The sequence below is a fragment of the Ranitomeya variabilis genome, chromosome 6 (genome assembly GCF_051348905.1).
Source record: "Ranitomeya variabilis isolate aRanVar5 chromosome 6, aRanVar5.hap1, whole genome shotgun sequence".
In the NCBI taxonomy this organism is placed as follows: domain Eukaryota; kingdom Metazoa; phylum Chordata; class Amphibia; order Anura; family Dendrobatidae; genus Ranitomeya; species Ranitomeya variabilis.
In genome coordinates this window covers 96,007,822-96,033,380 of record NC_135237.1, presented here as the reverse complement: position 1 = coordinate 96,033,380, position 25,559 = coordinate 96,007,822, and the positions used below count along the sequence as shown (strand labels likewise).

General features: G+C 41.1%; 1 protein-coding gene across 1 annotated transcript in view; it reads left to right on the top strand.

Annotated features, from left to right (window-relative positions):
• The window catches only part of HIBADH (3-hydroxyisobutyrate dehydrogenase), a 199,218-nt gene that overhangs the window by 151,260 nt on the left and 22,399 nt on the right, over positions 1-25,559 (top strand). Inside the window, exons 5-6 of the mRNA XM_077268819.1 lie at positions 15,240-15,373; positions 15,477-15,553. Coding sequence (XP_077124934.1) covers positions 15,240-15,373; positions 15,477-15,553 — 211 coding nt within the window. The remainder of the gene's footprint in view (positions 1-15,239; positions 15,374-15,476; positions 15,554-25,559) is intronic.

Below are 25,559 nucleotides of genomic sequence, written 5' to 3'. Positions count from 1 at the left end.
AAATGTGGTAACGCAAAAAATATTTTTTGCAATAAAAAGTGTCTTTTAGTGTGGGACAGCTGCCAATCATAAAAATCCGCTAAAAAACCCGCTATAAAAGTAAATCAACCCCCCCCCCCCCCCCCCCTTAGTTAGGGAAACATAAAAAAATAAAAAATGTATTTATTTCCATTTTCCCATTAGGGTTAGGGCTAGGGTTAGGGCTAGGTTTAGGGTTAAGGCTAAAGTTAAGGTTAGGGCTACAGTTAGAGTTGGGGCTAAAGTTAGGATTAGGGTTGGGGCTTAAGTTAGGGTTGGGGCTAAAGTTAGGGTTAGGGTTGGGGCTAAAGTTAGGGTTTGGATTACAATTACAGTTGGGATTAGGGTTAGGGGTGTGGTTAGGGTTATGGTTGGGATTAGGGTTAGGGTTGTGTTTGGGATAGGGTTTCAGTTAGAATTTGGGTTTCCACTGTTTAGGCACATCAGGGCTCTCGAAAAGCGACATGGCGTCCGATCTCAATTCCAGCCAATTCTGCGTTGAAAAAGTAAAACAGTGCTCCTTCCCTTCCGAGCTATCCCGTGCGCCAAAACAGGGGTTTACCCCAACATATGGGGTATCAGCATACTCAGGACAAATTGGACAACAACTATTGGGGTCCAATTTCTCTTGTTACCCTTGGGAAAATAAAAATTTGGGGGGGCTAAAAAAAAATTTTTATGGGAAAAAAAATTAATTTTTATTTTCACGACTCTGCGTTATAAACTGTAGTGAAACACTTGGGGGTTCAAAGTTCTAACAACACATCTAGATAAGTTCCTTGGGAGGTCTAGTTTCCAAAATGGTGTCACTTGTGGGGGGTCTCTACTGTTTAGGTGCATCAGGGGCTCTGCAAAAGCAACGTGAAGCCTGCAGACCAATCCATCTAAGTTTGCATTCCAAATGGCGCTCCTTCCCTTCCAAGCTCTGCCATGTACCCAAACGGTGGTTCCCCCCCACATATGGGGTATCAGCGTACTCAGGACAAATTGGATAACAACTTTTGAGGTCGAATTTCTCCTGTTACCCTTGGGAAAATACAAAACTGGGGGCTTAAAAATAATTTTTGTAAAAAAAAAAAGTTTATTTTCACGGCTCTTCGTTATAAACTGTAGTGAAACACTTGGGGGTTCAAAGCTGTCAAAACACATCTAGATAAGTTCCTTAGGGGTTTACTTTCCAAAATGGTGTGTCTTGTGGGGCGTTTCAATGTTTAGGCACATCAGGGGCTCTCCAAACGCAAATTGGGGGCGAAAAGATCATATTTGTGAGAAAATATGATTTTTAATTTTTTGACGGCTCTGCATTATAAACTTCTGTGAGGCACTTGGTGCGTCAAAGTGCTCACCACACATCTAGATAAGTTTTAGGGGGTCTGCTTTCAAAAATGGTGTCACTTGTGGGGGCTTTCAATGTTAGGCACATCAGGGGCTCTCTAGACGCAACATGGCGTCCCATCTCAATTCCAGTCAATTTTGCATTGAAAAGTCAAATGGCGCTCCTTCCCTTCCGAGCTCTGCCATGTGCCCAAACAGTGGTTTACCCCCACATATGGGGTATCAGCATACTCAGAACAAATTGTACAACAACTTTTGGGGTCCATTTTCACCTGTTACCCTTGGTAAAATAAAACAAATTGGAGCTGAAGTAAATTTTTTGTGAAAAAAAGTTAAATGTTCATTTTTTTTTTTAAACATGCCTGTGAAAAATTCCTGTGAAACACCTGAAGGGTTAATAAACTTCTTGAATGTGGTTTTGAGCACCTTGAGGGGTGCAGTTTTTAGAATGGTGTCACACTTGGTTATTTTCTATCATATAGACCCCTCAAAATGACTTCAAATGTGATGTGGTCCCTAAAAAATATTGGTGTTGTAAAAATGAGAAATTGATGGTCAACTTTTAACCCTTATAACTCACTAACAAAAAAAAAAGTTTCCAAAATTGTGCTGATGTAGACATGTGGGAAATGTTACTTATTAATTATTTTGTGTGACATATCTCTGTGATTTAAGGGCATAAAAATTCAAAGTTGGAAAATTGCAAAATTTTCTAAATTTTTGCCAAATTTCCATTTTTTTCACAAATAAACGCAAGTTACCGTATTTTCCGGCATATAGGATGACTTTTTAACACCTAAATATTGTCCCAAAAGTCGGGGGTCGTCTTATTCGCTGGGTACGGCGTGTGCAAGGAGCGATCCTGGATGTTCCCAGGGTCTGAAGGAGAGGAAACTCTCCTTCAGGCCCTGGGATCCATATTCATGTAAAAAATAAAGAATAAAAATAAAAAATATGGATATACTCACCCCTCCAAGAAGCCTGGCTGTCACCGCTGTAAGCGTCTGCCTCCTTTCCTAAGAATTCCAGAGCGTGAAAGACCTTCGATGACGTCACGGTCAGGTGACCGGTCACATGAGCGGTCACGGACCAATCACAAGACCGTGACGTCATCGAAGGTCCTTCACGCTCTGCAATTCTTAGGAACGGAGGCAGACGCTTGCAGCGGTGACAGCCAGGCTTCTCGGAGGGGTGAGTATATCCATATTTTTTATTTTTATTCTTTATTATTTACATAAATATGGATCCCAGGGCCTGAAGGAGAGTCTCCTCTCCTTCAGACCCTGGGAACCACACGCCGTATAAGATGACTGGGCATATAAGATGACCCCCGTCTTATACAGCAGGCATATCCCAAATTCCATATTTTATATGGAAAAGTTGGGGGTCGTCTTATACGCCCAGTCGTCTTATACACCAGAAAATACGGTATATCGAAGACATTTTCCCACTATCATGAAGAACAATATGTCACGAGAAAACAATGTCAGAATCGCCAAGATTTGTTGAAGCGTTCCAGAGTTATAACCTCATAAAGGGACAGTGGTCAGAATTGTAAAAATTGGCCCGGTCATTAACGTGCAAACCACCCTCTGGGGTTAAGGGTATGTGCACATGATGCGGAAAACACTGCGGATCCGCAGCGTTTCCGCAGTTGCGGGTCCGCAGCAGTTAACCATGAGTTTACATTACAATGTAAACCTATGGGAAACAAAAACCGCTGTGCACATGCTGCGGAAAAAAACGCGCGGAAACGCAGCGGTTTACATTCCGCAGCATGTCACTTCTTTCTGCGGATTCCGCACCGGTTTTACAGCTGCTCATATAGAAAACCACAGTTGTAAAACCGCAGTGAAATTCGCAGAAAACCCGCGGTAAATCCGCGATAAATCTGCAGCAAAAATGCAGCATTTTTGGCCTGCAGATTTATCAAATCCACTGCGGAAAAATCCGCAGTGGACCATTATTCTTGTGCACATACCCTAAATGTGACATGCTTCATCTGCCTGTTGACACGTCGCGCATCTGTCGGCGGGATCAGCCGAATGATTCACTGCACCTGCACGTAATTCGCGCAGTAAATCAGACCGCCGCCATCTTTGTGCAGACAGATCGCGGCGGTCACATTAAAACTGCGTATGCACTCCTCCTGTACAAAGATGGCGGCGGTCAGTGAATCATTTGGCTGATTCGGCAGCGGCGTGTTCGCGACGGTGTTCCGCTGGTGATACCGCACAAGAGGCTGCTTGAATGTGTGTGGTGCGTACGGCATATAGAGTGTGTGTGGTGCAACGGTGTTCCGCGAATAGGTTGGTACCAGCAGCAGTTTCCATATTGAGACACCCATCACATGGGTGTCCAATATGGCAGTCCGTGAACTTCCTCCGCTTGGAATTCTGGGATACTGTGACATTTGGACAGAACAGGAAATTAAAACATTACAAGGCAATTATATAAATAGATTACCCATAAATAAATATTTTTACGAAAAAAAATAAATAAAAAAAAGTACACATTTGGTGTCGCCGCATCCGGACCCATAAAACTGTCTCACCAGATAACCCTTTCAGTGAACTCCATAAAAAATAAAAAGGAAGGCAAAAAATGATGCTTTGTCTTCATGCCTCCAAACATAAAGTGGAATAAACGCCATAAAAGACGAATGTAAATAAAAATGGGATCTCTGAAAACTTCATCTTGTCCTGCAAAAACCAAGCTGCCATGAAGCTCAATCAGCTGAAAAATAAATAAAGTTCTAACTCTCAAAATACAGGAATGTAAAATTAGTTATTTTTTATATAAAATAGTTTTTATTGTGTAGAAGCGCCAAAACACAAAAAAACCTATGTAATTGTACTGACCGGAGAATAAAGCCGCCTTATCACTTTTACCACACGTAGAACAACATAACAAAAAAAACATTGTCTGAATTGCAGTTTTTTGTTCATTCTGCCTCACAGAAATCAGAATAGAAAGTGATCAAAAAATGTCATGTGTCCGAAAATGGTACCATTAAAAAGTCATCTCGTCTCGCAAAAAACAAGCTTTCACATGACTGTCGGACGAAATATGCAAAAATGATATCTCTCAAAATGTGGCAATGCAAGACTTGGTAAATCTGGTATCGCTGTAATCGCACCGACCTGAAGAATAAAGTTGTCTAATCACTAATCGCATGAGGAATGGCGTAAAAAATAAATAAAACCAATTCTTCATTTGTTCATTCTGCCTTCCAAAGATCTCAGTAAGGCTTGGCTCACATTTTTTACAGCGCTCTACAGGGCAATCTGTGTAAATCTCGGAAATACGTGATTCCAATAGAAACCCCGGCAGAAGATTCCCTTTGATGACGCAGATGGAGACACTGTGGACTCCATCTGGCTTATGATCCAGCAGTGTCCGTCTTTTTAGGTTTGCTTAAAAACACGGTCCACCAGAGTTTTGTGCACTTCTGAAAAAAAGGACATCACTGACCAGAGGTAACTCTGCTGCCTCATTATACTGAATGAATCCTTCGGAGTTTTCATTGGAATCATGTCATTCACAGATTTAGATGGAAACCCCAAAGTAACTGCTCAGCGTAAAGCACGGGATAAATATAATCCCAAACGTTATGTAAAATGTTCCCAATAAAACTTTGACTCAATCCACAAAAAAGTACCCTCGCAGGTCCATCATCTGTCAATATAAATATGGGAGGCTTCCATGTTACTGGTAGCACAAAGGCTCTGGAAAATCTAAATGGCTCCTCGCCCCCTTCCCCAAAGAAATTCAGCAATTTCTGCGCTCCCAAACCCAAATGTCCCTGTCCCTTCTGAGCCCCACAGTGTGCCTAAACCACATTTAACGTTCACATGTTTGGCATTTCTGTAGCGATAAGAGCCTGCCTAATGTATGGGTTCGTGTCTCCAGAAACATGAGCTGGGCACAATGTACTGGTCACTACAACATACTGGTCACTACGATGGCAATTTGCCATTTTCAGTCAGCAACATCCACTGTTGCTTGTTTCTGGAAAACTCCCATGGAGTCAAAATTGTCACAACACCTGTAGAATAATTCCCAGGGGGTATAATTTCCAAAATGGGGTTCTGCTCTTCTAGTACATAGGGGCTCTGTATATGGAGTCTGCAAACTATTCTAGGAAAATCTGTGTCCAGGAGGCAAATAGCGCTTCGGCCCTTTCGTGTCTCGCCGTATGGCTAAGCAGTACTGTACTGCCATATAGGGTATTTCTACATACAGCAGAATTTGTGGGACACATTTTACCAATTTCCCAGTGTGAAAATGTAAAATCTGGGGCTAAAACAAAATTTGGTGGTAAAAATGTAATTATTATTTTTTCTTCATTACTCAATGGTAGAAAATTCTGTGACACACCTTTGATGTCAATATGATCACTGCACCCCTAGTTAAATTCATTGAGAGGTGTAGTTTGTACAATGGGGTCTATATTGAGGGGTTCTGCTGTTCTGGCACCTCAGGGGCTATGCCAATGAATGTGACATGGCACCCTCAAGCCATTCCAGCGAAATCTGAACTCCAATATGACGCATCTTCTCTTCTGAGCTTTGCTCTTTCTCAAAAGCCGTTTTCAACTACATATGGTGTATCTGAGTGCTCAGGAGAAATTGCTCAACAAATTTTGGGGTCCATTTTCTCCTGTTACCCTTGTGTAAATAAAAAATTCAAGGTGCTCACCACACATCTAGATACATTCCTTGAGGGGTCTAGTTTCCAAAATGGGGTCACTTGTGGGGGGTATCCACTGCTTAGGCACATCAGAGACTCTTCCAAATGCAACATGGCATCCGCTAATGATTCCAACAAATTTTTTATTCAAAAAGTCAAATGGCGCTCCTTCTCTTCAGAGCCCTACCATACGCCCAAACAGTAGTTTTCCCCCTCTTATGGGTTATTGGCATGCTCAGGAGAAATTGAACAACAAATTGAGGTGCATTTTTTCCTTGTTACCCTTGTAAAAATAAAAAATTGGGGGTCTAAACTTAAATGTTAATTTTTTTTCCTTCCACATTATAAATATTACTATGAAGCATGTGAAGGATTAATATACTTGTTCAATGTGGTTTTGAGTACTGTGAGTGGTGCAATTTTTAGAATGATGTCACTTTTAAGGTATTTTCTGTTAGATAGACCCCTTAAATGTAATGTGTGCAAACTGTAAAGTGCTGTAGATTATTATTATTATTATTATTATTATTATTATTGTCACTTCAAATGTAAATGTTAAAAAAAAAAAAAAGGTTTTGGAAATTATATTGAAAAAATGAGAATTCGCTGGTTAACTTTTAACCCTTATAATTTCCTACCAAGAATTTTTTTTTTTTTCTAAAATTACACTGATGTAAATTAGGCAAGTGGGAAATGTTATTTAATAAATATTTTGTGTGACATAACTCTCTGATTTAACCCCTTAACACCCGAGTTTTTTTTTGGTTTTACGTTCTAGTTTTTCGTTCTCCTCCTTCCCAGAGCCATAACGTTTTAATTTTTTTGTCAATATGGCCATGTGAGGGCTTCTATTTTGCAGAACGAGTTGTACATTGGTTTTACCATGTCGTGTACTAGAAAATGGGAAAAAAATTCCAAGTGCAGTGAAATTGCAAAAAAAGTGCAATCCCACACTGTTTTTTTGTTTGGCTTATTTGTTAGGTTCTCTGAATGCTAAAACTGACCTGCCATTATGATTCTCCAGGTAATTAGGAGTTCATAGACACCAAACATGTCTAGGTTCTTTTTTATCGAAGTGGTGAAAAAAAATTCCAAACTTTGCTAAAAAAAAAAAAAAAAAAAAAAAATTGTGCCTTTTTCAGATTCCCGTAGCGTCTCCATTTTTCGTGATCTCGGGTTGGGTGAGGGCTTATTTTTTGCGTGACGAGTAGTGTTGAGCATTCCGATACCGCAAGTATCAGGTATCGGCCGATATTTGCTGTATCGGAATTCCGATACCGAGTTCCGATATTTTTGTAATATTGGAAATCGGAATCGGAAGTTCCCAGTGTATGGTTCCCAGGGTCTGGAGGAGAGGAGACTCTCCTTCAGGCCCTGGGATCCATATTCATGTAAAAAATAAAGAATTACAATAAAAAATATGGATATACTCACCCCTCCGGCGGCCCCTGGACCTTACCGATGTAACCGGCAGCCTCCGTTCCTAAGAATGAGGAGTTTAGGACCTGCGATGACGTCGCGGCTTGTGATTGGTCGCGTGAGCGGTCACATGAGCGGTCACGCGACCAATCACAAGCCGCGACGTCATCGAAGGTCCTAAACTCCTCATTCTTAGGAACGGAGGCTGCCGGTTAAATCGGTAAGGTCCAGGGGCCGCCGGAGGGGTGAGTATATCCATATTTTTTATTTTAATTCTTTATTTTTTACATGAATATGGATCCCAGGGCCTGAAGGAGAGTTTCCTCTCATTCAGACCCTGGGAACCATCCAGGATAGCTTCCGATACTTGTGTCCCATTGACTTGCATTGGTATCGGGTATCGGTATCGGCGATATCCGATATTTTTTGGATATCGGCCGATCCCATCCGATACCGATACCTTTGAGTATCGGAAGGTATCGCTCAACACTAGTGACGAGCTGACATTTTTAATGATACCATTTCGATGCAGATAAGTTCTTTTGATCGCCCGTTATTGCATTTTAATGCAATGTCGCGGTGACCAAAAAAACTTAATTCTGGCATTTTGAAGTTTTTTTTCTTGCTATGCCATTTAGCGATCAGGTTAATTCTATTTTTTTTATTGATTGGGTGATTCGGAACGCGACGAAGCCAAATATGTGTAGGTTTGATTTTTTTTTTGTTTGTTTTATTTTGAATGGGGCGAAAGGGGGGTGATTTGAACTTTTATATACATATATATATATATATATATATATATATATATATATATATATAATTTTTTTTTCTTCATATTTTTAAAAACATATTTTTTTTACTTTTGGCATTCTTCAATAGCCTCCATGGGAGGCTAGAAGCTGCCACAACTTGATAGGCTCTGCTACATAGTGGCAATGCTTAGACCACAGGGTGGCGCTCACAGCAATCTGGCATCAACAACCATAGAGGTCTCAAGGAGACCTCTGGTTGTCATGCTGATGATGCACCAATGACCCCCGATCATGTCACCGGCACGCGCGTGCATTTCCGGCCAGATGGCCGGAAGCGCTTGTAAAATGCCACTGTCAGAGTTTGACAGCAGCATTTAACTAGTTAATAGGCGCGGGTGGATCGCGATTCCACCCGTGCCTATTATGGGCACATGTCAGCTGTTCAAAACAGCTGACATGTCCTGGCTTTGACGTGGGCTCACCGCCGAAGCCCACATCAAAGTGGGGGTACTGCCATCAGCGTAATAGTACGTCCGATGGTAGTAAGGGGTTTTTAAGGGCATAAACATTAAAAGCTTGAAAATTGTTAAATTTTCACCAAATTTACATTTTTTTTTTTCACAAATAAACGCAAGTCATATCGAAGAAATTTTGCCACTGACATTAAGAGCATTATTTCCCAACAAAACATTCTCAGAATCCGTAAGATCCGTTGAAGTGTTCCAGAGTTATTACCTCTTGAAGTGACAGTGGTCAGAAAAATTTTTAAAAATTTGGCCTGGTCATGACGGTGAAAACAGGATTGGGGCTGAAGGGGTTAATTGTGCTCAACTTTTAAAATCCATTGAATATAATGTGTGGTCAGTTCTCCTGCTCGATTAGTGAATCCCATTCTGTTTTGGTCAGTGCCCTCTTTCCTATATATGTAGTGGATGTGTCTTTTCAATGTGATAAGTCCATTAGATTTCTGCTTTATCCTGTCACATCTTTATAGGTGGGTATTAATCAGTCACTCCTAAGATTTTTTATTTTTTTTTTATCTCCAACTGAAATACCTTAATTTTTTAAAGCGGATTATCCCTGTAAAAATTCTTGCTTGCTGTGATGAAAATAACAATCAGCTGGTATTTGCCCTGCTCGGGTCCAGTGCTGTGTCTCCGCTGCTCCGGTGATTGTTTGTAGGCTGCTGCTGTGATTGTCACGTCGACAGCGCTGCAGCCAACCACTGAGCTTACCTTAGAGGCCTTATTGATGCACAATTCTGTTTGTTTGTTTTTAAAAAACGCATTTAAGTGCTCCAGATCTGCTATTTTTCATATTTGTTAGTATGCAGAGCTGCACAATATGCCATATGTGATCAAACGATTTGCATAGAGGCTAAGCTATATTTTTATGTCTGTGCTCTGCTTTTTGATGCTTCACCTGATCTTATTTGCCTTGGCAGCAGCAGCCTGGCATTGTTGGCTACGGGTCAGTTTACTGCTTACCCCTGACCCCAGGTCGTATTTACCTAGTGTTTTCCTTGTAATGGTGACTACTTAATCAACATCCTTTTTAAGTTATCTTGGACCACACTCCAGCAACCAGTTCATAAAATCCTAGCTGCATATCAAAGAAAAGTCTTTTTATAATCCTCCCATGCCATATGCCAATTTGCCTGGTCCGATGGATGTTGCTGGTCTGTGCTCGTTGCCTCCTCTATCTCAGCCGTTTTCGACCTTCCTGCCTTCATTATCGTGGCTCCTACATCATCCACAGTCTGTTGCACTACTGTGTAGGTGCAAGATTGGACCAGACTGTGGCTGACGTAGGAGACATCCCACACGTCAGTCTAAGCAGTATAGCCTCCGATAGCGGGGATAGAGGAGGTGTTCAACGCAGACTGCTGACACCGAATTGGACCAAACTATGCCAATTAGTGCAGGAGGATTGTAAAATTTACTTTTTTAGACCAAAGAACTGGGCACTTACCAACCGGTTACTAACCTGCTATTCTAGAAAGAACCTAAATGTGGTGGATATGGTTTATATAGGGAAAGCCTAATGACAGGATCCTTTTAACTAGGTCTAAAACTTACCTTATGCTACTCTATTATGGCGACCGAACCTGACAGATGGCTGTTTCCTCTTCATCCGCCAGTTATTTTTTACACAATTACTAATTTTCATCCTTCTTATTTTATAAACCTTTCTATTTGGCTCACTGGCGATTGCGTTGAGATAATGGAGATATACAACATTCCCCACCTCATCTCCATTCATTCATGAGCCTAGCTCCTCAGCATTTTAGGGTCTGGTTTCCGGGCTACTGATGTATGTATTGCACCTTAAACTGGTGTTTGTAAATGCATAGTATTGGGCATCCGGCACATTATACATTGACTTCATCCTCACAATACCCATCATATGTGCATAATTGCAAACACTACAACTCGTCCAGATGGTAGAAGTCTGCTACAGTCAATTCTCCCTTATTTTGGTCCCAGTTGCGGCCATTGATTGTAACTCAATACTTTCCCGGTGGGATTACAGTATGAGCATGTTGTTCTCTCTGTAGAGCTGTATAATCCATTTGTTCTACAAGCTGTACACTAAAATGTATTCTCCCTGATACAATGGAAGTGTGTCCCCATGTAATCGTTGTCCCTAACACCATAAGAAATTGACTTCCATTACCATTACCGGAGCCCCTGTGAATAACCCCAATTTATGGTCTAAACCGTTATACTTTTATAACAGCGACTAATATATAGATCACAAATTGATGGTCTTTTGTATCAATGTTGAAAGTATGTCTCAATGTAATGTTAAATGACATCCAGTATCCGCTTCCATAAGGAATGGCCGTACATGCTCACGTTTCTGATGATGATCTAGGGCATAATAGCAAATCATCATTACCACAGTAAACAATAGCATTATCGAAGCGTCAGTTATTAATAGTTTTGCTGCTCTGTTTTTTTATGATGATAAATCTGTTGACCTGCATACCATTTGTATATTAAGTAGTTGTATACTGCATACATGGTAGCCAAATGTTACATATAATGTTTCATGTTGCCCATTACATAGTCATGCAGGAGTGCATTCTGCAGCTAGCACTAGAACCAATTTAAAAAAAAATCTTCTTTCATGGTCCAGTAATTAGTGACCATGATGTTTTTTTACCTGATGCTAGATTTAAACTGGTCAGCGATAAAGGGGAATGATCTTAACATAGTAACATAGTTAGTAAGGCCGAAAAAAGACATTTGTCCATCCAGTTCAGCCTATATTCCATCATAATAAATCCCCAGATCTACGTCCTTCTACAGAACCTAATAATTGTATGATACAATATTGTTCTGCTCCAGGAAGACATCCAGGCCTCTCTTGAACCCCTCGACTGAGTTCGCCATCACCACCTCCTCAGGCAAGCAATTCCAGATTCTCACTGCCCTAACAGTAAAGAATCCTCTTCTATGTTGGTGGAAAAACCTTCTCTCCTCCAGACGCAAAGAATGCCCCCTTGTGCCCGTCACCTTCCTTGGTATAAACAGATCCTCAGCGAGATATTTGTATTGTCCCCTTATATACTTATACATGGTTATTAGATCGCCCCTCAGTCTTTTTTCTAGACTAAATAATCCTAATTTCGCTAATCTATCTGGGTATTGTAGTTCTCCCAGGCACCCGATCTATAAGCCCTTCGTGTTAGTCTTGTGGTGCATGAGTGGTTCCTGCAGAAGATTGTACTATTATGGCATAGGGTTGGTGCAGAGGCTCAGGAGCTGCATCCACGCCATCAGCAGCTGGCGCCGGCTGTCACATACAGCTGACATATTGCACTGGCAGGGTTAGGACCCAAGTCCCATGCTGGCCATTTAAAGGGAATCTATCAGAAGGTTTCACTATGTAATCTGACAGCAGCATGATGTAGGGTCAGAGACCCAGATTCCAGTGATGCGTTAGATTACTGGTGTGGCAGTTGTAATAGAATCAGATTTTTCTCTGCTGGGGATCTAGCAAAGCTCAGAATATTGAAATGTGTATAACCCACCCACACCACTGATTGGAAGCTTTCTATGTATAGCGACAGAACGTTGCTAATCAATGGTTGGACCAGGAGGCACAAGACGCCTAGTCCTCTAGTGATAATCTCCTGCTGATAAAACACTGACTTGTACTGAGAGAGTGGCAGAAAGCCCAGTAAATAACACATTACTGGCATCAAGATCTCTTCCCCTGGATTATACTAGTCTCACATTGCATAGCAAAAACCTGCTGACAGATTCTCTTTAACAATGGCATCTCGGTGGCTTTACAGAGGGAGGGTATCGTGGGTTGCTTAACAATGCCTTCCTAGTCTGCCATGGAATTACACAGGGTCTAATATCAAAGAGACTGATTTTGGAGCATCATCTATGGAGATTGTGTAATTATTTTCTATTAATGGTTTGACCTACAAAACTAATTGTACCGTCAGTACACAATACTCCTGGCAAGAAAGTAGAACCATTCTTGTATTTTTTAGTGAGATATACCGTACATCTAAGAGAAGTCTCCCTTTTATAGACCTTCTATGTGGTCAGCAACTTAGCTGAGGTCAACCCTACCTTTTTCAAAGTGAAAAGGAAATGATAGTTTGAATAATCATTTGCTAAAAAACTCCCTAAAAAACAGAGCTCAGGAAATCTGTGCACCCTAGGTGTGGCCAAAAAGTTTAATGGACCTCCCCCCCCCCCATGTGTTTTCCATCTGTCTCCACCTTCCTCATCCTGGATTGACAACTCTTGTTTTACAGTGGCCACAGAAGTGTAGTGAACTATTGGGCCACACCAAGGGTGCACCGAGTGCCTATGCTTGGTTTCAGCGGGCAATAATTATATGCTTAAACTCCCTTTATTTTTCGTTTCCAAAATATGGTTTATGGCCACCCTAAAGGTGAAACCATTTACCACAATACCAACTGATCTAATTTCATCTTGCCTTCTACTTAAGTTAAACGTGTTTTCCAGATGGTTTCTTAATGAATTGGCAAAAACATTTAATTTTTTAAAACATTTTTTTGTAAATTTCTAATGTCTTATTTTTTATGTTTTAGAATTTACATTCATTCTTGCCAGTTAGGGACAGTTGTACTTTGTAAATAAAATTCACTATGGGGAAAAAAAAAAGTATTAATTTTCTTGTTTTCCCTCCCCTGAAATGATTAATTGTTCTTTATACTGCATTTTTTTTCTAAAAGTAATTTCAGTTTTTGCGATTTACAACCTAAAGTGTTTGTATATCTGAGAGAGTGCAGCTGTCAAAAAATTAACCAGCTGAGAGCCATTGTCAGCATTAATTTTGCTCTAATAAATGGCTCTCTGTAGCTATTTAGTGGCTTGTAATCGAGATAAAAAGCTGTTGACCTATGATGGATAATACTGGGTCTTGTTTGTAAGATCTGGCTTGAATTGTCATCTTAATTTGTTTCAGGTCATATCACAGGATTACTCGAATTCATTATTATGCACTGTGGATAAACACAGCTAAAGGATCAGTAAAGTATCATTGCCAGTAATTAATGGGCTGTTTTTTCTCCTGTCAAATAGTGAGAACTGAAACTGGAAAAGGACACTAGACATTCAGAATGCCTTCTCCAGGAATTAGCGATTTCACTAATCCCTTACTTAGTAAATATTTATCTCTGAAAATATATAATATATAATGCGTTTATGTTCTAATCTGCTTCATCTTCTCGTCCAGTGTAATGGATGTACAAGGGCAGGAAAAAGCTTGTTTGGCTTTGTTGCCTGTTTACACCAGGGTCACTTGATGATTACAAGAGAGGCATTTGGTGCACAAGTTTATAGCCCTGATGGCGCACATTTTCCCTGCCTTGTTAGCAATTCTGATGTTATTCTATCATCTCAACTTTAAGTCCGTTTTTATTCAGCATTAAGGAGCATTTTATATTGGGCCATTCTCAGGCAAGAGGGTTTTGTCTGACCTGGGAATATGGATTCTTAAAACCATTGGTCCGGATGAACAATTGTTACGCAGCATGAATAGGTAGTGTGGCAGGGGCTGATGAGTAGGAACAATGGTGGAAAATGAAGCAGAGCTGAAACAGCAGCAATTTTTGTAGCAAGGCTGGATTACGGCAAGTGGTTCAGCAGGGCTGGATTGCGGCAGTTGGTGCGACAGGGCTGAAATCGCAACAAGTGGTGCGACAGGACTGGCATCATGGCAAGTGGTACTGCAGGGCTGGAATCGTGGCAATTGGTACTGCAGGTACTGCGGCAACTAATGTACTGGAGTTGTAGCAATGCTGGGATAGTGAGGTCTAGAATGCCAAAGTAGCAGCAGCCGAGGTTGATGCATCAGTCCTAAAATAATGACCGTGAAGAGATTGAAAGAGTCAGGGATGTGCAGTTTTTAAATACTCAGGTGTCGTCCTGGTTTAATAGACCTGGGTGGATGATATATTTCGTGCACATCCAGGTACAGTAATATCTGACAAGCCGGAGGGAAAACAGGACTGGCCTAAGAGACAAGGCAATCTCGCTCTCCATACAGAAACTCTGGACCGGTAACACATACAGAATAAAAGTAACTTTAGTACTTTCATTAAGTGTCAACTCCTCTACTACCTAAAGGGAATTTAATAAAAGCCATAGATCATTTGAACAAATATTCATTCCTGATCATTGCCCAGAGTTAAATAAGACCTGCGATCAAATGTCAAGTGAGAAAATTGTTTTTACCGATTGACCAATTTGTAACGAACATCCCATGTTTTTATAAACCACGGCCATCTGAACAACCCTTACTACTTATTGAAATATGGTTAATGTATACTGTGCTAGGTATTTGTAAAAATATGGTATTCCCATATATGTGGTAGACTGACAAGCACAGTTCAAGGCTGGAACTATAGCGTATGCTAAAATAATAGAAATGAGTCCTCTATGAAGTTCCGATTGTCAGTTTTCACCCTATTGTATTTTGTATTATGTATGTTCTGTTCTGATCATTCCCATTGTCGTCTTCTGCCAGGTGTTGGTGCCGCCAGATCTGGGAACTTGACATTTATGGTTGGTGGTGTTGAACAAGAGTTTGATGCAGCTAAAGAGCTATTGACATGTATGGGAGCCAATGTGGTCTACTGTGGAGAGGTTGGCACAGGGCAGGTATGACTTACTCACTTATTATAGTGTTGTTTCATGAGTTAGTAATCTAATATGACTCTTCTGGAGTTTCCAAACTAATTGACTCTATAAAATGTATTTTCAGGCAGCAAAAATTTGCAACAACATGCTTTTAGCTATTAGTATGATTGGAACAGCGGAAACTATGAATCTTGGAATCAGGTATGTGCAATATATTTGTTTTTTTGAGTTGTTAAAAAGCATTTTAAAAGTCTTAATTGAAATAGCTAACATATAATGGTGATATTGATTCCAGAACATGTAAGATTTTTATTGAATATTTGATTGTCAAATGACAATGACTGACTGTTGCATTTGCTTTCTTTTTGACTGGTTCCTTGATTACATCATGTCTTGTTTGACCCATTCCCCACCCCCTTGGATTAGTTGTTACCTGTAGGTGAACTAGGCAGGAAGTGATCTCTTCCTTTACAGCGTCTCCACAGTAGAAATTTAGCATCACAAATCAATGGGCTGTCGTTAGAGTTGGGAAAATCGATTCACAGGACTGTGATCCATCAGCCAGGTCAGTAGTCTCTGGTCATTGAGCGAGAAGCTTGCAAGTCTCTTACCTTCTGAGATCCCCAGCGTGCTTTTGATTAGCCATGCTAGTGTGACATCATCTATGCGTCATGCTGAAAATAAAAAATTTGCAGACCTGCCATCAAGCAGCCAGAGACTAGTGACCTGGACGATGGACCGGAGTCCTGCAAATCGATGCACCCAACTTTAGCTGTCAGCAAAATAGACAAATTCTGAAAGCTGATGACATGCACAATTGTGCGATCAAGAGTAGAAGTTGAAGATGAGACTGGCAGTCACACCCAATACTAGGGATTAGAATCAGAGAAAAAAAAGCCTGTTTTTACTGTGATTTTCATTGTGAAGTTTCCGCCTTTTTACCTAGTTTTCGGACAATTGCTGCAAAAACAGACCCATCATGTGAACACAGACTGACAGTGAAATCCTGACAGCCCCTCGGTTCAACAACCGGGAGCAAGCACATTGGTTTCTGCAGATGGATAAGAGAGTTTCAGAATTTTCTTCAACAATATCTGTCACATATGAGCCCTCTGAGTAGGTTCATACCAAATTTTTCTATTTTAAATTTTGAGTTGATACACATAAATTCACATAAAAAAGAATTAAAAAAATATTTATCAGTTTTTTATGTGTATTTTAAATCAGTTGTGCGTCTAAATCCACATTGAAAAAGACAGTGTGAAGATATCTTAAGTTTATTACCCACAACATTTTTTACCACAATTTTGTAAAATCATGCCGATACCCCCTCCTCAAAAAACACTGCCTTGAATCGTAATCACAGCCTAAGGTTCCTAGCCAATTTAGAAGGTGTATAAAGTAAGACTTTAGAAGCTTTTCTCCTTTGTAGTGCTCTTTACCTTTTTTAATACTGTGGTTGCATTTTTCCGAGAAGATTTAGAAGTACGGCACTGTTAGTGACTTAATCACACTGCTGACGTTAAATTTTATACTTGGACTGTCTATTAATTAACGCTGGAAATTGAGTTTTTATTGAAGTGTGAGGTTAGTAAACTATCTTGTGTCATAGAGTAATTGAGATAAAATAGAAATTTGTTTTGCATCAGCGATAATTGGTTTATCAATATCCGTAACATTGTTGCAAGCTGTGAGAATATATCTAGAAAGCAGTTGAGGTAAGTAAGAAAAGCCAATGCATTTCTGCCTATGATATCTTTATTTTCCCACATTTAAGTTACTTGAATACCTGAAAGAAATACGTATATAGTATTTGAAAGTGAATATCTGTTTAGCAGCGTACAAGATTTTGTACATTATTATTATCCAAGAAGTATCATTTCTCCTTGCGGAGATCGACATGCTAAGTATGCCGAGATGAGGAGACTTAAAGCTGCAATGCTCCTCTGGGTAATATGCTAATTATGCAAATTGTCTCTTCAGAGAGGAAGAGAGCTAGAACTCTAGTGCCGCTGATTGGAAGGTAGCAATCCTACAAGTCCATGTCGACCCTTTAACGAGACTTGTCACATGACTTAGGATAATAGCTAAACCAGAATCTCAATTTGCAGACACTGTGTTTCAGGGTACTGCCCCTCGTCAGTGCAAAGCGGAGATCTGGTTTGGCTGTGTGAGAGGCGTCAGATCGTTATCCAAGAAGTATCGTTTCTCCTTGCGGAGATCGACATGCTAAGCATGCCGAGATAATTATTATCATAAGTCATTATCCTAAGTCATGTGACAAGGCTTCGTTACAGTTATATGAAAAAGTTTGGGCACCCCTATTAATCTTAAGCTTAATGTTTTATAGAAATTGTTTTTTTTGCAACAGCTATTTCAGTTTCATATATCTAAAAACTGTTGGACACAGTAATGTTTCTGCCTTGAAATGAGGTTTATTGTACTAACAGAAAATGTGCAATCTGCATTCAAACAAAATTTGACAGGTGCATAAGTATGGGCACCCTTATCGTTTTCTTGTTTTAAATACTCCTACCTACTTTTTACTGACTTAATAAAGCACTTTTTTTGGTTTTGTAACCTCATTGAGCTTTGAACTTTATAGCCAGGTGTATGCAATCATGAGAAAAGCCACTTAAAGTGGCCACTTGCAAGTTGTTCTCCTGTTTGAATCTCCTCTGAAGAGTGGCATCATGGGCTCCTCAAAACAACTGTCAAATGATCTGAAAACAAAGATTATTCAACATAGTTGTTCAGGGGAAGGATACAAAAAGCTGTTTCAGAGATTTAACCTGTCAATTTCCACTGTGAGGAACATAGTAAGGAAATGGAAGAACACAGGTACAGTTCTTGTTAAGGCCAGAAGTGGCAGGCCAAGAAAAACATCAGAAAGGCAGAGAAGAAGAATGATGAGATCAGTCAAGGACAATCCTCAGACCACCTCCCGAGATCTGCAGCATCAACATGCTGCAGATGGTGTCACTGTGCATCGGTCAACTATACAACGCACTTTGCACAAGGAGAAGCTGTATGGGAGAGTGATGCGAAAGAAGCCATTTCTGCAAGCACGCCACAAACAGAGTCGGCTGAGGTATGCAAAAGCACATTTGGAGAAGCCAATTTCTTTTTGGAAGAAGGTCCTGTGGACTGATGAAACCAAGATTGAGTTGTTTGGTCATACAAAAAGGCGTTATGCATGGCGGCCAAAAAACACAGCATTCCAAGAAAAACACTTGCTACCCACAGTAAAATTTGGTGGAGATTCCATCATGCTTTGGGGCTGTGTGGCCAATGCCGGCACCGGGAATCTTGTTAAAGTTGAGGGATGCATAGATTCCTCTCAATATCAGCAGATTCTTGACAATAATGTTCATGAATCAGTGACAAAGTTGAAGTTACGCAGGGGATGGATCTTTCAGCAAGACAATGATCCAAAACACCGCTCCAAATCTACTCAGGCATTCATGCAGAGGAACAATTACACTGTTCTGGAATGGCCATCCCAGTCCCCAGACCTGAATATCATTGAACATCTGTGGGATCATTTGAAGAGGGCTGTCCATGCTCGGCGACCATCAAACTTAACTGAACTGGAATTGTTTTGTAAAGAGGAATGGTCAAAAATACCTTCATCCAGGATCCAGGAACTCATTAAAAGCTACAGGAAGCGACTAGACGAGGCTGTTATTTTTGCAAAAGGAGGATCTACTAAATATTAATGTCACTTTTCTGGTGAGGTGCCCATACTTATGCAACTGTCAAATTTTGTTTGAATGCAGATTGCACATTTTCTGTTAGTACAATAAACCTCATTTCAAGGCAGAAACATTACTGTGTCCAACAGTTATTAGATATATGAAACTGAAATAGCTGTTGAAAAAAACAATTTTTATAAAACATTAAGCTTAAGATTAATAGAGGTGCCCAAACTTTTTCATATAACTGTAAAGGGTCAACATTGACTTGTAGGATTGCTACTTTCCAATAGGTGGCACTAGAGTGCTAGCTCTCTTCCTTTCTGATGAGACAATTTGCATAATTAGCATATTACCCAGAGGAGCATTGCAGCTTTAAGTCTCCTCATCTCGGCATGCTTAGCATGTCGATCACCGCAAGGAGAAACGATACTTCTTGGATTACGGTCTGACGCCTCTCACACAGCCAAACCAGATCTCCGCTTTGCACTGACGAGGGGTAGTACCCCGAAACAGTGTCTGCAAATTAAGATTCTGGTTTGGCTGTTATCCTAAGGGTACCGTCACACAGTGCCATTTTCATCGCTACGACGGCACAATTCGTGACGTTGCAGCGTCGTATGATTATCGCTCCAGCGTCGTAGACTGCGGTCACACGTTGCAATACACAGCGCTGGAGCGATAATTTCATGACGTATTTGCGATGTAGAAGCCGTTGGTTACTGTGCGCACATCGTATACAACCTGTGTCACACGATGCAATCATGCCGCCACAGCGGGACACTAGACAACGAAAGAAAGTTTCAAACGATCTGCTACGACGTACGATTCTCAGCGGGGATCCTGATCGCAGTAGCGTGTCAGACACAACGATATCGCTAGAACGTCACGAATCGTGCCGTCGTAGCGATGAAAATGGCACTGTGTGACGGTACCCTTAGTCATGTGACAAGGCTCGTTAAAGGGTCAACATTGACTTGTAGGATTGCCACCTTCCAATAGGTGGCACTAGAGTTCTAGCTCTCATCCTCTATGAAGAGACAATTTGCATAATTAGTACATTATTATTAGAAGTCTTGGATAAGAGTATACATTGTACCTCTAGACCCAGTTTGAATATATATTTACTAGATGGTGGCCCGATTCTAACACATCGGGTATTCTAGAATATGCATGTCCACGTAGTATATTGCCCAGCCACGTAGTATATTGCCCAGTCACGTAGTATATTGCCCAGTCATGTAGTATATTGCCCAGTCATGTAGTATATTGCCCAGCCACGTAGTATATTGCCCAGTCACGTAGTATATTGCCCAGTCACGTAGTATATTGCCTAGCCACGTAGTATATTGTCCAGGCACGTAGTATATTGCCCAGCGACGTAGTATATTGCCCAGCGACGTAGTATATTGCCCAGCGACGTAGTATATTGCCCAGCGACGTAGTATATTGCCCAGCGACGTAGTATATTGTTCAGCGCCGTAGTATATTGCCAAATTACGTAGTTTATTGCCCAGTTACGTAGTATATTGCCCAGTGACGTAGTATACAGCACAGAGCCACGTAGTATATTGCACAGCGAAGTAGTATACAGCACAGAGCCACGTAGTATATTGGCCAGTCATGTAGTATATTGCCCAGCCACATTTGTCACAGGTTAAAAAATAAAAAATAAACATATACTAACCTTTCCGAGGGCCCCTTGTAGTCCACGGCAGCTTCCGGTCCCAGGGTTGGTCTGAGCGCAGGACCTGTGATGACGTCGCGGTCACATGACCGTGTAGCAGTCACATGACTGTGACGTCACGTCCGGTCCTTTCCGCGCAGGACTTGTGATGACGTCACGGTCACATGTCACATGACTGTGACGTCATGGCAGGTCCTTCTGCCATACCATCTTTGCCACCGCAACCTGCAACGGAAGATGGCGGGCGGCACGAGCGGCTCAGCGGACTACAGAGGGTGAGTATAGCAGGTTTTTTTTTTTTATTATTTTTAACATTACATTTTGTACTATTGATGCCACATAGGCATCGTCAATAGTACAAAGTGGGGGACACACAGGGTTAATAGCGGCGGTAACGGAGTGCGTTACCCGCGGCATAACGCGGTCCGTTACCGCCGGCATTAACCCTGTGTGAGCGGTGACCGGAGGGGTGTATGCTAGCGCCGGGCAGTGAGTGTGGGGAGTAAGGAGCGGCCATTTTTTTCCGGACTGTGCACGTCGCTGATTGGTCGCGGCAGCCATGACAGGCAGCTGGCGAGACCAATCAGCGAACGAATAACCGCGACAGACAGACAGACAGACAGAAGGACAGACGGAAGTACCCTTAGACAAATATATAGTAGATAAGCTCTTTGTGGAGTTAGTTATTTATTTTTATAAAAATCCAATTAATAGTGCAGAAAAAATGGGACTAATGCATGACGTTTACAATTTTTTTTAAATGTGGTTGTCCAACAAAGTGCCCCTAATAACCTGCCTGTCTCGCATTACTTTTTTAGTTCCTTTTAGACAGCTGGTTTGACAAGGCTACCTGATCTTTGACCACATTTTTCTCTATATTTTAAAGATGAGCTGACCCTTCTTTAAAATAAATAAAAAAAAAAAAAAATTGAGTTAAATACTTAATGAAAATCTTTGCGCTCCACTAATTCTGGCAATCTATTCCGTTTTGTGCCGTGTTGCTCCATTTCAGAGCTATTCACAGTTGTTGCTTTTGGAGCACAGTATGTGAAATCTTTGCTTGCAGAGATTATCTAGGCGTTACCTCAGTGTCGTCTCTGGGTGCGTGTACTTTCAACCCTCTGAGGCAACATCTGAGGGGGAGGGGTAAAAGAGAAGAGTCTGCTTGCAGAGATCAACTGGCTGTTTCTTCAGAGATTTCACATACTGTGCTCCAAAAACAACAAATGTGAATATCTCATCTATGGAGTAACGCATGGCAAAAAGGAAAAATGTGGTAAAATCAGGGGACTTTGTGGTTTATTACAGGTATTTAACTCAGTTTTTGGGGGGCATGTAAAAGGTCTTTTTTAATGTCACCTTAGTCCATTTTTAGTCATAGAAATAATTTTTGGAGACTCAATTAATGGAGGTTTCCCACTAGGTTAAAGGAAACCTGATGGTTGATACATGCTGCCTGAGCCACGAGCAGCATGTGTCAGGCATTGACAGCATGAATTTAGCCATATATGTTTAACTCTAAGACGCTGTGGTGGAGAAGCTGCAAGGACACTGTCTGCCTGATTAGTCTCCTGTGTGGCTCCATCCGCGGCAGCTCTTAAAAGTATGTTCTTCTCTAAAATGCTGCAGTGTTTTAGTCTCAAACATGATCCATGGACGACATGCATCAGCTGTCACGTTCCCTTTAATTTCAGTCTGTGTAGATCATTCAATTGCAGAGTAGAATAGAGTTCTCCCCAACCTATAGGTTTTGACTTTAATGATTTTTCTATCGTGATCTTGCGACCAGAAATAGTTGTTTGTTGCATATCCTCTATTGCAGTTGACCCAGGATTTTCAGAATGCGTAGTGTGATTACTGCTTTTGTACTTTTTCTTCTGTTGTGACTATATGAAACCCACACGTAATATTAAAATCAAAGTGCGGAAAAGAAAATAAGCTTTAACACTTTAAAGCCCGTTCGCGATTCCATTTTTTCCTTATTGAAATTGTGACAAGCGATTCAGTGTTTTATTTCATATTTTGTAACAATAATGGCTTTCTTTTATGTTATTTTTATTACTGCGGGGAGAATGTTCCCAATTGTAAACAGTAGCGCTCACACAGCAAAGCCATTGGCAGCCTATTATGGGGACTGACAGACTGTCATCATTTTGATAGCTTCAGCAGTATATCTCTCGAACAGCAATGGGCCTCTTATGCAGAAAGTATCATATGTTCCCAGCCAATTTACAGGGGAACAGCAATAACATTTTATCATGGTTGAGAGCCCAGTAGCTGCTTCCTATTAAACTTGCCCTTTCAGATACCTGTCTCGGATTAATTTGTTGATTTCAAATGGAAACTCAGTCTTCTCCAATGAAGCATGACTTTCTAGGAAAGACTCGTACTGAATGACAATTATATTCCAGCCGGCTTTAGACCATTACATGCTTTGGTCTTAGAGGAAGACAGAGGACTTCAGTAACTGATTTTAATACCATGTCTAATTTTCACTGTCAGTTATGTGGAAACCAGTAGGAAGAATACAGAAAAAGATGAAATGCAAAATGCTTCCCGCTTGCTCTTTTAATGGTACACTTGCTTTCAAAAAAGGGCTTAACGCCGTACAGGTTTTCAGAAGAAAATAAGCATTTGCGGGGGATATGTCATACTGCGAGTATAAGCTGACTTGCTTTATCAGAGTCTTCCCAGTGACTATCTAGTAAATTTTTAGCTCTGTAATTAATTGTTAAAACTATGTGTCAAGAATTTTGTTTATTTTTTTTTTTCTTCCCGCCAGCATCATCTCTTTCAACGCTCCCAATTTATTTTTCTTGTGGTATTTATTTGATGTTGATGAAGCTGTGCCGGTATCGCAGGATCTTCAGATGTAATAGGTTCTCTGGCTGACAGCAACAAAATTAAAATAAACTGATCCTTAGGCTTGTTAAGTTGGAAGTGCACCAAATGTCAATGGATAAGGAAATTTACAGGAGGCAGGAATGACTTCTTCATTCTGCTCTACCCAATGTTTCTTGCCATAAAAAATGAAGCAAGATGTTTATTTGCAGATTTTCTGGCAAATATGGCACTACTGCGCCTTTCTCCTTTACTTTTCCATTCCGAAAAGTAAAGTAGTTGCTCCTTTGCCTGTATAATAAAACATTTTAACTTGAGATGTAGTAATTGTGGGGTAAAATGGTATTTATCACTCGGAATCATTGTATTTATTATTTATTGTATTTATTATGCTTTGCTTATATAGCACCATCATATTCCACAGCACTTTGCAGGCATTATCATCACTGTCACCATTGGGGTTCTGTCACGAACGGACACAGGTATGTCCGGCGGACGACACAACATATAGGTACAAGGGGATGATAAAGGTAGAGGAAGGCCCTATCGGTAGGGAGAGGGGGATGGGACGACACCTGGCGCCAACCTGTGCCTGTTCGTATTCTCCCCTAATGCCCTATGCGGGTCCTTAGCCATCATTCTCCCTCCACCATCACATACCTGGTCCCCTGACTGTCACCTCTGCTAACCCTAGCTAGTACACTGGCCGGCAAGGATGCTAGTCTTGCCACTGCAGGTAATATAACACAGGAAAAGAGACAAACAAGGAGGTGGCAGAATACAGCTTAGCTCAGAATCTGCTGCTAAGCTCCACAGCAGCAGAGTGAACGGCACCAGATAAACTGGACTCCAACAGCAGCAATATCACAGCCAAAGGAGAACTCCACGCTCCTAGCTGGTCTGCATAGAAGTAATTCTTTAACCTGCAATCAGCTGATGGGTCATATGACTATTTAAAGGAAGGTAAGACTAATTACCTAGCAACATCAGCTTAATAGCCTAAAAGAAACTTCCATCAAGGGACTGACATTAACTCTTTAAATACCAGCAAACCCATAACTGCCACCAATCATTTAATAATACATGACATTATCCCCTTTTCTACGAGGGATCGCAAGACCCTTAAGGCCAGACTTGTCTGGAAATGATGTACGGCAGGGACACATCAAAACACTAGCATTCACCTCCATAGTCACCTGGTCCTTAAGGTCATAGCAAACACAGACCGACAGTGATGGTAATAACGTAGGCTTCGGAGGCGCGACAAATCTCCTTAGCGATGACATGGATATGCTTCACTGGGGGTAACTCCCAACTGGAAAGTCCCAGCGCTGAGAATGGTTGCCACCCTATACAGACCGATCACCCTACCACTCAGAGTCCCAGATCCATACTTCCATCGGATGTTTTTAGTGGACACCCACACTTGTACACACACAGGTGAAAACCTGAACGTTTAGTATGATTATGTCTCCCCATGTCACAAAACTCTTACCGTCAGGATATTCAGTGTGAACCACCACCTTCCCCTGACCAATCTTCCCGGGAGGACACAGAGGTCTAGAGTTAACCTAAGGTGTGTGTGGAGTCTTGCCCCAATTCTCCTTTAACACCTTAATTACCTTAACTGGAGAAGAAGGGGTAGATTTAACACAGACTGCAGAGGTAGTAGCACGCAGACAACTGTTTTTCCAAACATTGCTCCAACTAACTATTTCTCTGAACCACAAATAAGTGACCAGATTGTGTTTCTTCAGCCAGTGAAGGCCTAAGACGAAGGGAGTAGGCAGACCCTTCCAAGATGTAGCACGAAAGGAACTCTATTTATATATGGAGTCCCTGTGCGCAAGTTCACATTATGTATGACTTGGGTCAATCTCTTCTGGCTGAAAGGAGCAGAATCAATAGCAAGAACAGGAATGGATCTTGCTAGCAGCTACTGATTAAATCATTGATCTGAGCAAAGTGAGAATCCGCCAAACTG